Source organism: Chamaea fasciata, unplaced genomic scaffold, assembly GCF_029207755.1.
Source record: "Chamaea fasciata isolate MVZ Bird 193981 ecotype frontalis unplaced genomic scaffold, bChaFas1.0.hap1 SCAF_8, whole genome shotgun sequence".
In the NCBI taxonomy this organism is placed as follows: Eukaryota; Metazoa; Chordata; class Aves; order Passeriformes; family Sylviidae; genus Chamaea; species Chamaea fasciata.
In genome coordinates, this window is record NW_027094093.1 from 8,719,400 (window position 1) to 8,732,422 (window position 13,023).

At 36.2% G+C, this 13,023-nt stretch overlaps 1 protein-coding gene across 2 annotated transcripts in view; it reads left to right on the plus strand.

The window, feature by feature from the left end:
* The window catches only part of GLS (glutaminase), a 61,429-nt gene that overhangs the window by 11,564 nt on the left and 36,842 nt on the right, over positions 1 to 13,023 (plus strand). For both annotated transcript variants that reach the window (XM_066189596.1, XM_066189595.1), the window contains exons 4-7: positions 1,807 to 1,936; positions 2,630 to 2,709; positions 4,303 to 4,466; positions 10,311 to 10,369. In XM_066189596.1, coding sequence (XP_066045693.1) covers positions 1,807 to 1,936; positions 2,630 to 2,709; positions 4,303 to 4,466; positions 10,311 to 10,369 — 433 coding nt within the window. The remainder of the gene's footprint in view (positions 1 to 1,806; positions 1,937 to 2,629; positions 2,710 to 4,302; positions 4,467 to 10,310; positions 10,370 to 13,023) is intronic.

Consider the following 13,023-nt stretch of genomic DNA (forward strand, 5'->3'; position numbering starts at 1 on the left):
TACGTTAAAATGATTGAACTGTCGAAGTGAGCATCATAGGCTTGGTGTAATTTTTAAGGTATAAATGCCCTTCTTCTTTCAGAAACATAGTGTGATCTTGAGAGGATTGTATTTCACTGCATACTGCCTCCTTGTTTTCCAGACTTTGTATTGAATTGTTCTAATAGGTTTGGGTGAGCTTCAGATTTTTTTTTAAATTCTTATAGGAGTGCCTAATGCTGTCCAGGTAGTACAGACAATGTAAAAGTGCATCCGAAGTTTGAACCTAGTGCATGTTATGTTGTTACTCTTTCTGAACCCACATCAGTGTTATTAATTACTTTTGAAAAGGAGTTTTGCACCTGGAGTAGGTGACTGTAATTGGAAGCTGCTGGGGACAGAAGCAAACAGAATTTTTTTGCAAGATATAAAAAAAAAAAAAGTGACCGATTGCAACAGAAACATCTCGACTGCAATTTTAGCATAGGCTAAGAAAGCAGCGTATTACAGACAGCAGTTTGTAAGGTGACTGTACATCGGAAACTTTAGTTTCTCTTTCACTTTCAGAGAGCAGTGCTTATCAGCATTTGAAAAGATAAAAATTGAGGAAGAACGGAGGAGTTTAAAGGCTTAGGAAAAAGAGAGGGCGATTCAAAGGGAGTATAATTCTGTCTTTTCACTGGTCTTCATGCACCTTCATTTTGAACTGAGGATGACTTTTAATAGTAGGATTATTATCTATTCTAAGTGAAACCTTTTCCCTAAATCTTTTTTCCTGAATAAGTCTTAATTGGAAGGTATATTCTTCTTCGTAGTGTGTGCCTAGATGTTCTTAACTTTCCATTTGCCTGCATTAATAGTGTAGCTCTGCTTCTGTCAACAGTGCCAGAAGGCATGGTATGAAGGTGTTAACTGTTTGTTTGCTGTTAAACAGTTTATTTAACAAACCTGCCATGTCCTCCTTGCTGTTAATACCCTTTATCAGGTCATATTTCAGCTGACTTGATAATGGCTCCCAATTCCCACCCTGCTCCTGCTCTCCTCTCTCATCTACAGACGCACCACTTTCAGCGTGTCTCAGTTTGTGTTTTCATCCTTCCTTCTGTTTGTCCTAGATAAGTCTTTTCCTTTTTACCTCATCAGTTTTTTAACTGTCCCAGATGGGCTGACGTTCAGAGGGTGTGGCCGATAGTGTAACTGTGTTCTGGGCTAAAAGGCAACAGATTCCTTGAGTGCTGGTAGTTTGAAACAAGAAACTTGCCATACTGCTCACTATTAACTTTTGCTTAGTTCAGGAGATGTTATCAAGTTTTTCCACCGGGTTTTTTTCTTATTAGAGCGGAATCACATTCCAGTTTGGTCTGTTGGCAGCGTTCCCACCTCAGTTCCCGGTGAAATGGTGTAGCGAGTGAAAGCAACCCTGAACCTCCCAAGTCTGATCTAACTCTGAAATGAGCACTTTTTTAGACAAGGACTGACTTAGATAAACTTCAGATGCCTTGATCCTAAGAATTGGGTGCTTTAGATTCCTTTTGTAAACTGAGGTGTTACTTGAAGGCAGGTTGATAATACCTTGCAGTACAGCTTCACAGCTGAAACTTCAAAAGAGCTTTAAGTAGAAAGGAATAAAAGTGAATGGAACAAAGCTATTAAAACTAATTTTAAAAAATAGAGTGGCAAATTGGAAAAGTAATGAAGACTTGTTCTTGTAGGCATGTGGCTTCAAGGGCCTGAAGGTCCTAATTAAATAGCATGTAATTGCTACTCAAGTAGGCTTTCTGACAGTACATTGTCAAAGTACTAATAAACGTTTTCTACTTTTTGCAGGTGTGTACAAAGTAATATTGTGTTGCTTACTCAAGCTTTCAGAAGGAAGTTTGTCATTCCAGATTTTATGTCGTTTACGTCTCATATTGATGAGCTGTATGAAAGTGCTAAAAAACAATCTGGAGGAAAGGTAACCTATTTGTAAATTAACTTTAAACTTTTGTAGATTTTCAGTATTAACCAAATGTGTCGTTTGTTAAGCAGACAGATTTTTCTTGACGTTTTTAGCAAAATTAAAGTGGTAACTTGATGAAAGAGTTTTGGAAGTTCAGTTATGCCTGCAACTTGTAAACTGTGTTAGAAATACAGTTCACAGCCTTTAAGAATCCTGTGGCATCTTGTTGTTGGAATATGAAAATAGCATTATTCTTTCTTTCTTTTACATAAACTGTAAAATTGCTGTATAATTTGTCAGACTACACTTAGGCTATAGAAAAATTCTGCAGCTGTACACATCTGTCCGGATTGTGTGACAAAAGTAATTGTTAATACTGTACTTTTGTTAGTAAATAAAATTTACCCTGATGCTTATTTTCAATAAATTACTTGAAAAATCCCAAGCTAAAAATTTTATGTTATTTGAAAATGCTGTAATATAAAATGCAGAATATGCTGAAAATTTTATCTAGAAAAAATGTTTTATTTGATAATGATCTAGTAAATATAGTAATTTCTAATGAAGTTTTAGATATACCAAGTGATTATTTGCAGAATAACTCAGTTGTACCTTATGTATTCTTTCCATGGATATTTATTTTAATTAAGGCAGAGTTAAGTATTTTGGATATTGCAATGTGTCTCTCTTTATTTCACGCTGTGATAGGTTGCTGACTATATTCCACAACTGGCCAAGTTCAGCCCCGATCTGTGGGGGGTGTCACTTTGCACCGTCGATGGACAGAGGTATATTGTAACTTAAACATTTTATTCATGAAATAGTTGAAGGAAAGGTAGAGGCAATGCTTCTGTAGTATTTAATATTTGGAAGTTGAAAAGCTTTGTCTAACAGTGCCTATGCATCAAGCTATGTAACTTTCTGTGTAGGTCACAATGTATTTAAGTGTTAACTCCTCCTCTGCATTTTAATGTTTTCACTGTAGCATTGTTATATAATCTGTGTGTCACTGAAAAAATGCAGATTCATGTTCTTTAAAAAGCAAATGAAGGTGTGGAAACTGGACAGAGCTGAATATGATTTTGCTTTTCAGACTTATGCTTTCCCCTGTAAGGGTGTATGTAGGTCTTAGATCTAGTCAGAGTGATTTTATTTTTCTCAGTATTAGTAACTCAGAGTAGCAGAGACAGTTAGGAGCCCAAATGTAAAGGGATACCTTGCACCATCTAGCTGAGAAGTAACACGAGCTCTGTGTCTTCCTTTGTGAGTACACAAGGCAAGGTGCTCATCAGCTCTGCTGACCTGCAGTTCGCTGTGGTCCTACTGCAGGTTCTGGAAACTGCAATTTTTAGGTGTTTTTGTGAATGAGGCATTCCTGAGAACATCAGACTTGCTTCTAGTGACTGTGGCTTAGAGTTCATTTTGCCACGATCTGTTGAGATCCATATGTTTGCTTCTAATTAGCCATATGTTCTGTAGTCTCAGGGGAGGTGCTGTACAAGTGAGCAGAAGTATTTTTTTCATCTCCCTGTTTAAGTGTCTGAATTATAATCTATTAATAGTAAAAAAACCTTTTACTTTTTTGGCATTTTGCTTTATTTTGGATGTTATGTGCTAATGAAAGTTCTCATAATCTTAATTTTTGTAGTGCTTAATATTGTGTAATGTTAGCTTTTATAATGCCAAAATGGTGTCGTGATTTTCACTGAAGCCTTCTTCTGTTTTCTGCAAAGAACAGAAGCAAATACACTGCTGATTTTGCCATCAGACAAGTGGCTGCTTCAAGCCTTTTGCTCTATCTAGATGTGGCATATGCTGCTTGCATGAGTCACTCTTTGGTGCAGTCTGACATAGATGCTGAAAGTAAACTTTCCAAAAGATAGCATGTAATAAGTGTTATATCTTTGCCATTATTGAAGGAAATGTAAATACGGCTAGTTGATTATTGTTCTCAAAATACAAAACCAAGCTGTATCTCATCTTTGTTTATGTAGCCATAAATCAGTATAGTGGCTCTATTTGGGTCAGCTTGTACCCTGCTGAGCATGTGGTTTGCAACTGAGTAGGGTAAGTGTAAGACTAGGGGTCTGAGGTGATTTTTTGCTCTGGTACAAACCCATTTCTGAACTTTTTATTTTGTTACCTCTGCAGTAATCAGCAACTGACTTTGTTATGCTTGGCTCATGGAATCAGTTGCTAAAACCTCTAAATCTCATTGTTATGTTCTTTAAAATGTGACTTAGTAATAATATGCTTTTGCTTTTTGGGGCGTTTTTGTTAATAGTCCTTGTATATTGAAGGGTAGATGAAGCATTTAACACTCTACTGCCACAGCTGACAAACAGGAAATTTCAAGCCTCTTCACCTGTGTTTTTTCCCAGGCATTCTGTGGGTGATACCAAAGTTCCGTTTTGTCTTCAGTCCTGTGTAAAGCCTTTGAAATACGCGATTGCTGTCAATGACCTTGGCACAGAATATGTGCACAGATATGTTGGTAAAGAGCCTAGTGGATTAAGATTCAACAAATTGTTCCTGAATGAAGATGGTAAGAGATACATTATACTTAATAATGCAGATGCTCAGCTTTAGAAAAATTTGAGGCAAGCCTACACAGTTTTTTGTCTTGTCATTTTGTCTTATTACTTCGGCAGTGTCCCAGAATATATTGGCATAAACAAGGTAGACTTAGTCTTCTTTAGTCACTTTTGCCTCATTTTGAATGCTAGTGAAAGATGTTTTATTGCTTCTATTCCATTTCCTAGTTACTGAGCTGTAGGAAAACCCAAAGAATTTTAACAGTGCAGGTATTTGAAATTTATTTTTATTTAGTTGAGTTGGTTAGCAAGTGTTCCTTAATCATGGCTTCTGTAAAATGATGGTAAAAGAATCAAGGATGTTAATTTGATTTAAAAAAAACGTATCACTTCTCAGCCTTCTGAGAAGCAGATGCTGGTGCTAAAGGCCAGCACTGACTAGTTTCCAGAAGGTGAAATCTTCCCACAGTTTATTCTAAATGGAATTTGGCTACTGATGCAAAAATACGGTTTTATTTTTTTTCCTGTGGTAGGAGTATTGTAGCAAGAACTTCTCATACAGCACTTACCTAGATTATTTCTTTTTCATATTATATTAATTCTTAAGCTTGGAAATGTTATTTTTAAAAAAAATTTATGGCAAAAATCTGAGAGATGACTCATGTAGCCTTAGAGGAAATACTGGATGTTATCTCTGAAAGACAAATGTTTCTCCTAGTGGATCTGTCTCAGTAAAAGAACAGACAATGTTTCCGTTGCCATGGTATTGCAATTAATATTTAATTATCAGCATAAGGCTTGGATGACATTTTTGTCAAGGACTGTATTGAATTCCGACTTAAATATCTGTATTGTTTATATATTAATTTTACCTAATTATATTTATTATGCTTATAAATACATGAAAATGATCTATATAAAAATTACTTAATTTACTTATACCTTTAAATCATCTTTCCATACTTGAAATATATCTATGCAATTTATTTCTTCTCTTTTATTATGTTAGTAAATGGCGGTGAAATACCAATGTAAGAATATATTGCCAAGAAAGGATTAAGCATTTTGTCATGTTATGCCATCTTTTTTTTGCTTTCCTAGTTTTTCCAAATACTGTGTTGTAACACTGTGAAGACTTGTCTTTGGTATCCTACCAAAGCTTTACTATAAAAAAAACTTCGATGGTGCTGAAAATTGCCCCTTAATTCCTTTTGAACTAATATAGATGTTCTGTATTTTCTTTTTTTAATAACATGACAAAGTGTAGTAATTATTTTCTTCCTTTTATTGCTACTTTTAAAATTAACTATCGGGGAAGATGAATTGGTGGGCTGTGGTCTTTTACATTGCTGTTATTCTTCAAGAGTGTTTATAAGGCTGTTACGTATAAGATAATTTGGACAATTGAAATTCTGACCAATGAACATGAAATTAATAGAGAAGACTTAATTCACGTGACAGAAAACTTAATTTTTACATATATGCTTCTGTGGCTGAGAGACATGAGAAAAAAAAGTGCTGGAACTGGCCTGGATGGCCTCTTATACAGTCCTTAAGAAAAGACTGAAACAGAAAGTAGAAGTCTAATAAACAGAAATATTTCAGTTGTAGTGAGAGAGGGGGAGGTTGAGTTTCTCCATGTGAAGGAAGAGGAGGGAAAAGAAGGATTTAAAAGATTCGATCTACGCTTTACTTGTAGGTTTAAACCGCTACGTGAACTTCAGATATGCAGAGTATTTGTCAGTTTGAACATCCACAAATACTTTGAACACCAGATTTGAAAATTTTAAAAAATAGATATTTCATCTTTTTACTTTCTAAATATTCAGACATAGTTGAATTTTCTGTTCATGGTCCAGATTTTATGAAGTGATACGCAGGTGTTTGAAAACTATTTAGACATGCATCTGAAGGTATTTTTTCTATACTTACTATATGGAAAATTCCTAAAACAGGATATTCTTGCATTTCATTGTTTACTAGTATTGAGATTCAAGGTGAAAAGAATGAAGAATATTTTAAGACAATTTAAAATTATAGCTAAAACTGCCGACTTACAACGAAAAGCTGTTGCTGTGTTTTGAGTATAATCTGTGCCATCTAATGGAAATTTGGAATCCTCTCCAAGCTTATGAATATTCACTTTTAAAACTTTTTTTTATCAAAGAGAATATATTGCCCAATCCAGTTCAGATTTCTGGAGAAATAAAACAATCGCTGTCCGAACTTAAAAAAGATTATTCTAGTTGATTGAAGATCAGAAATTTTATATAGTAAAATGTGTCTGAAACAGGCATTGTCAGGAATAATTTTCCTGACTATGCTCATTAAGCAGCTGCAGGCTTTTTCATGTCTATTGACATTTTTCATGTCTATTGAGCTCATGATGCAACAAGTCTAACAATACCTGTGTTTGTGAACAGTTAATATCTCTTATCCATACATACTAGCTGCTCTTGGTGATAATTATTTGTAGAATTATTCCAGTAATAAAATCATCTGTGGAACTTAGTCCAGTAATAAGTGGTATTGTAACTGAATGAGAGATTGCCAGGAAATTGTTTATTTTACTTATATTTCATTAAGGATAAAAACATGAACCTAATTGGAAGTATAATGAAATGATACAGCAATACATGTGCCTTGCAGAGAAGCTGCATAAAAGATTTTATTTTTTTATCAGTCTGAGCAGATCGCTGCTTTTATTATTTGATTGTAGAGAGTGTGTGTATTTGGTTTCAGTAATGTGTGTCAGTTAGGTTTGCACAGTTTGATACCTCTCTTTCTAAAGATAAAGGGATGAATTTCTTCACCTCTTTGGCAAACCTGTAATCACAGTATCAGTCTTCATGCTTAGTTGCTGTACAGGGTGGAATCCCTTTGCTGATGGCACCCACTGTGAGGTAGGTAGATAGTGGCTGCTGCTTTAGAAATAGATCTTTGTGTGAATTTCTTTAAAAATTAATGTGGCGTCAGAACCTGTACATTCCCCAGAGGCAAAAAATTACCTGGGAATGGAAGACATCTCTTCTTTGAAATCTACAGAGGTCTTTCAGAGTGTAGGTTTTGATTTAGCCATCCTAGCCCTTAAAAGAGGCCAGTATAGCTTAAGTTTGGGGAGAGGTTCTCCATTGTAGAATGGAGTATTTCAGTTGGAGGGGACCTACAACAATCTTCTATTAAGGGCATTGTCCAAACTCCTCTTAAACACCGACAGGCTTGGGGCATGGACCACCCACCTCTAGGAAGCTTGTGACTGTTTTGGCAAGATAGAAGGTTTTCTGTCAGTTACAGACACTTGTTTCTGGGTGGTATTCCCTGGTGCTCTGCAGATAATGATGCAAGCTGCTTACCTGGGACCCGGATACCCTGGCAGTGTTTGTTCTGCTGAGAAGAGGCAGCAGTGGGTTAATGGTGGTGTTGTGCTCAGTGCTGTGACGTGCTGGAGTTGGCAGCAGTAGGAAAGAGCCTCAAAGGATGGCTGTTAGTGTGGGGTGAACCAGGCTGCTGTACCTCCCTTTAGCTGGTAAGGCTCCCATAGTGATGTTCTTGCTGACTTGTGTGGGGAGCAACACACAACTGCATTTAAGAAGCACATTCAAGAAAGTCCTTGAATGTTTTATCAGAAGGTTCTTCCCTTCTTCATGTGCAGGCAGCACAGGAAATGTGTTAGTTGTAAAGTGGCCGGAACAAGTACAGGTAGCTTGAGATGTTAAAAAATGAGAGAGATAGAAATCATGAGAGTAGAGGAACCAAGTATGCCTTGACTTTGAAGGTAAGTGGTGGCATCTTCAAAGAAATGAGAAGCAATAGCATTTTGGAGGGTATATTCTGTGTGGACATACCACACTGGTAAGCCTTTCAGTTGCTGAATGCTAAATAAACATTGCACATCCTTTTTATTCAAATGTACACATGGTATGGAATCTAGTTGTGTTTTTTCTTTGTACTATGTGGCAGATTGAAACAACAGATGCACAGAAGAATCAAGAGCAAAATATTTATAAAAATATTTTTAGAACGGGCTGTGTATGATAAATTCACGGGTGTGTTTATGGACTGGAGTGATACCTGATGTTGGTGAGAGGAAGCTGTAAAGAAGCAAGTGTAGCTAAGAGAGAAATGAGGGTGTGTTCTGATCATGGGTGGGAGCCGTGTTGTCTTGGACTGTGTGTCCAGAGTTGGGATCCCCATCTCAAGGAGTGAACAACTGGGGCGGGCTCCAGCATAGGGCTGCCGGGGTGCTGTGCAGTCCAAGGCCACCTGTAACTCCCAAGGAGCAGCTGGAAGGGGGAGTCTAGGGGCTTCCCTGGGAACCTCTTCAAATTCTTGAAAAGAAATTGCCAATATGAAGAGTTCTGTAACTCTTGGTAGTGGCACGTGGTACAACAAGGGCCAGCAGCCCCACGCTGTGGCTTGGGAGCTGCAGGTTGGATATTAGGGTAAATTTGTCATCGAGGATGAACAGGATTGCTGGAGAGGTACAGATTTACCACATTTGGAGGTTTTCAAGAACTGTGCCAAGAGCCTTGCAGTGAATGGGAGGGTGGAGGAGATGACCTCCACATGTCCCTTGTGACCAGCAGGCTGTGATGCTGTGAGTGGTCATTTGACTTGTGGTCCCTGAGGAGCTGTGGAAATGCTGTGCTTTCTTATCCAGGATCTGGTGTCAGTCGAAAGTCAAATACATCTGACCCTCCTTGCTTGCATTAGTAGGTGATAACAACAGGATATTTGATACATGTGGCTCTTAAGTACAACCAAATGAAATCTGAACAATTTGTTAGTCTCTTTCAGAGAGATAAAGAATAGCAGTAACAACTGGAAAATACTGTCTAGACAATAAGTTTGTATTTTAGGGGAGCTTCACTTTTTTGAAGGTATGGGCCTTATTTTTCCAGTAATAGAATGGTTTGATTTATTTAAAAGTTCTTTTAATATTTACTTTCTGAAAAATGCTAATAAAACTTGAAGATTAGCTTTAGCAGATTAACTGATTGCCATAGATTGCTAGGTGCCATTGACCATAACCTGTGTAGTTTTCATGGGAATATATGTGTATGCTGCAAATACCAGACTCATCTCCAAAACCCAAATAATTTCAAATTATTTTCTTTTATAGTCCATGTTTGTACATAATACATAAAAAATACTGGATATTTTCTATGTGGTTTTTAAATCAGCAGTTTTTCAAATTTGGAGATAAAGGAACAGCAAATAAAGAATTCAAACCTGTCACGATATTAATGTATTGAGAATTGTTTGCAGTTTTCAGACACCAGAATGCTCAGAAGTCGACATCATAGTTAAAAGGCAAAGCAAAAATGTTAGTTAAAGAAGGGTAGCTTGTGGAAGATGGATTATTTGGGGAAAGATGGCTGATAAGGAGAGGTCTTTTAGAAACAGGAGATACAAAAGAAGGTGGTTCATTCAGCAGCTAAGAATGACTTGGGAATGCAAAGCTACTGTTAATATGGAGGTCAGTAGGAAAAAGGAAAATGTAAGTGTACCAGGTATGTGCAAGTCAGCTATGCAGGAAGTTAAATTCCTAAATGAAGAGGATTCATGATTTTAAGAAACTAAATGATACCAAACCAAATAATTTACTGGATTGTTAAGTAGCATAAGGCTGAGTGTCTTCTAAGCTGTAAAATATTGTGCTCAGAATTATAAAATATTGTGTATAGTGTTGGATTACAGTGTTTTTTAAAAGTTTAAGATTATATAATAGCTATTCTGTAATAGTAGCTTTTCAGTCATACATAAATCTAGAATAATTTTTCACTTAGGCACTTGACTTTATTTGATAAACATGTCTTGGAATATATTTGTAATTAAAAACTTTTATTTCACAGACAGGCCTCATAACCCTATGGTGAATGCTGGAGCAATTGTGATCACATCTTTAATCAAGGTAAAAAGTTATTTTTTAGTTTCTCTCTGAGTATTTTAGTAGAATGTAGAAAAAAATGTCTTGTGCAGATTGTAAATTGATTTTTGCCTGCAATATCTGATGGCACTTTACTCATTGGCAGGTAGACAAGCTGATATTTTGAGGATTGTAACCCTTCCAAACAAATGCAGTGTTAGAATAGCAGTTTCTAACAAGTATCGGTGCTCTGAAAAACTCTTTTTCCTTGATGATAGTAGATTTGTTTCCTTCTTTAGCTGCACAACACTTGATATTCTCTTGAGAGTGTTGCCTTCTCATTGTTAATTGCTGAGGAAGTACATTTCTCAGGAATATACTTTATAGCACTCAGAAGTACGTTTCTGAGTGTCTAGTGCTCTTAAAGAGCATAAGGTTACAAGAGTGTTTCTTGCAGTGCAGAAGAAATGGAAGATACTGTAATTTGTACAGGAGCAATGCTGCTATATCTGAATGTCAGCCTTATGTTGAATTTGTGTGTTATTAACATCCTGCACCACTAAATTATGTTGAGCTTCTATGGTACATGGTTGCTGTTGGGATAGAAGTGTGCTTTCCTAAATAAGAGTGTTTGAAAACAGTTTATTATTTTGCTGAGCACACCAGGTCTGAATAATGACTTTACAACTTTAGTCCATGATCTTGAGACTTTTGGAAAACTGAATTTTATTTTATTTTCGTAGAACAGCTGTATAAATGTCTTAAATTGTTAATGGTATAAATTCCATGTAATGTTTTTGCTTGCCAGATACTTGACTTGTATTTTCTGCTGGTTTTGGTAGCCAGAGGTACAAAAAATTAATTCTTTTTTTCTAAGGGTACCTGCATAGAGTTCTGGGGAACATGTCAGTCCCCAGGAATTTGAGTAGTAAACTTGATACTGTTACTTCAGACATCTAAAAGTCTCCTTTACTACCTGTTTCTTGGTTGCATTTCGAAGTCCATTAGCTACAGTGTGTTTCCTACCCCCTATTTCCAAAACGTTGATTTTAAAATTACTTAGATCATGATTTTCTGTTATTTTATATTTAAAGAAGGTGTAAGAACTCCTGCTTAAAGACATTTATCTTTGATAGCTGTAGGTGAAAGAAACTGGCCTTAAGTATGACAGGTAAATTTATTCACATTTAATATTTTTTTAAGGTTGACTGAGCATTGAAATTCACTTGGATAATAGTGAATTTTAAAATCTGATTTAACACATTTGTCTGAAATGTCAAAATGTTAGTCCAACTACAACATGCCCTACTGATCATAAGGCAAAACAAAAGCATGTGCCTCTTGAAAAGGCACGTAGTTCTTGATAAATGGTGTACTTCTGAATAGATGACCTGGATTTGTTTAATGCATGCAACTATGGTATTTGTTAGGAGGATGGGGGATTGGTTTTGCTGGGTGGCTTTTTTAAAAACTTTTCTTTGGGTTTTTTTCTGTAACGTTCTTATAAAGAGTATTGCATTGCACTAACATTTCTGCATGCGGTAACTGCACGTCTAGTGGACACGTATCTTACTTATCACACCATTGTTTGTTTTCAGTGTGATTAAAATGTAGATTATTTTCTGTACTGCTTTCACTAAGATACCATTTATCATTTGAGTAACTAACCAAGCTAAATATGTTCTGAAGACAATTACATAGAGAGAGGGTCACAGGTACCAAACTACTTAGTAGTTGTAATTTTTGTGAAGCAACTTCTTTACAATCTGCAACTTAACATTATTCCTACTAACCAGTGAGTCACATCATTCACATTTGAATTTTATCCTAATATCAAACTTACCTTTTTTCTGAAAAAGGTGGCTTCATTAACTCATGTTTTGCCCTCGATTCCTCTGCATTTATTCTTTTTATTTAAGGTTTTACTTACATGTCTTGAAGACAGTGATTGGCTCTTAAAGTACAAGGAAATTTAAATTCACCGTGTATTGCAAATTTATCTAACAATAGCATGTTAATAATTATGGAGTGATTGTTGCTGTATTTTTTGGTTAAGAATGCTTTTATCTCCTTTGAGATTCACTATCTCTTTCTGAGAAATGGATCTAAGAACTCTTTCAGTGTTCCCATACGTCATATTGAGTTTAGCAACTGTTCGTAGATGTGATCTTGCACCCAGCTGTCCTTAGAGCCTGGCACAGACTATGATTGTGGATGAGAGATGATGCTTGGAGTAATCTCTGTCAGAATATGTTAACATGTAATATGTTAACAATTTAGGGGTAAAAAAGGCTTTTAGCATCACATACCCAGTTCTGAGTGCTGTCAGAATTTGGTGATTCCACCTCGGAACAGACCAGGGACATAAACTGTAATGTTACATCGTCTTTTCAATCCATAATAATAAATAATTAGGGGTATGTGCATGTTAAGTTTTGTTTGAGTTACTTAGGCATGGCTGTATCCTACTCCTGCCATCATAAGTGATTTTCCGACTGCCCTGTGGTTGGGACTACGATGTATTTACATTTTGGTGCCTTAACCCCTGTCTCTGTTTTAATTGTACTTCCATTACACTCCACAGACTGTTCCAGCTGTTTAAAGCATGTATCTACAATAAAAATGCATTAGCAAAAGGACATCCTGCAGGTCACTTTTAAAGAAATAAAATTTAAAAAAAACCCCACTGAGGACCTATT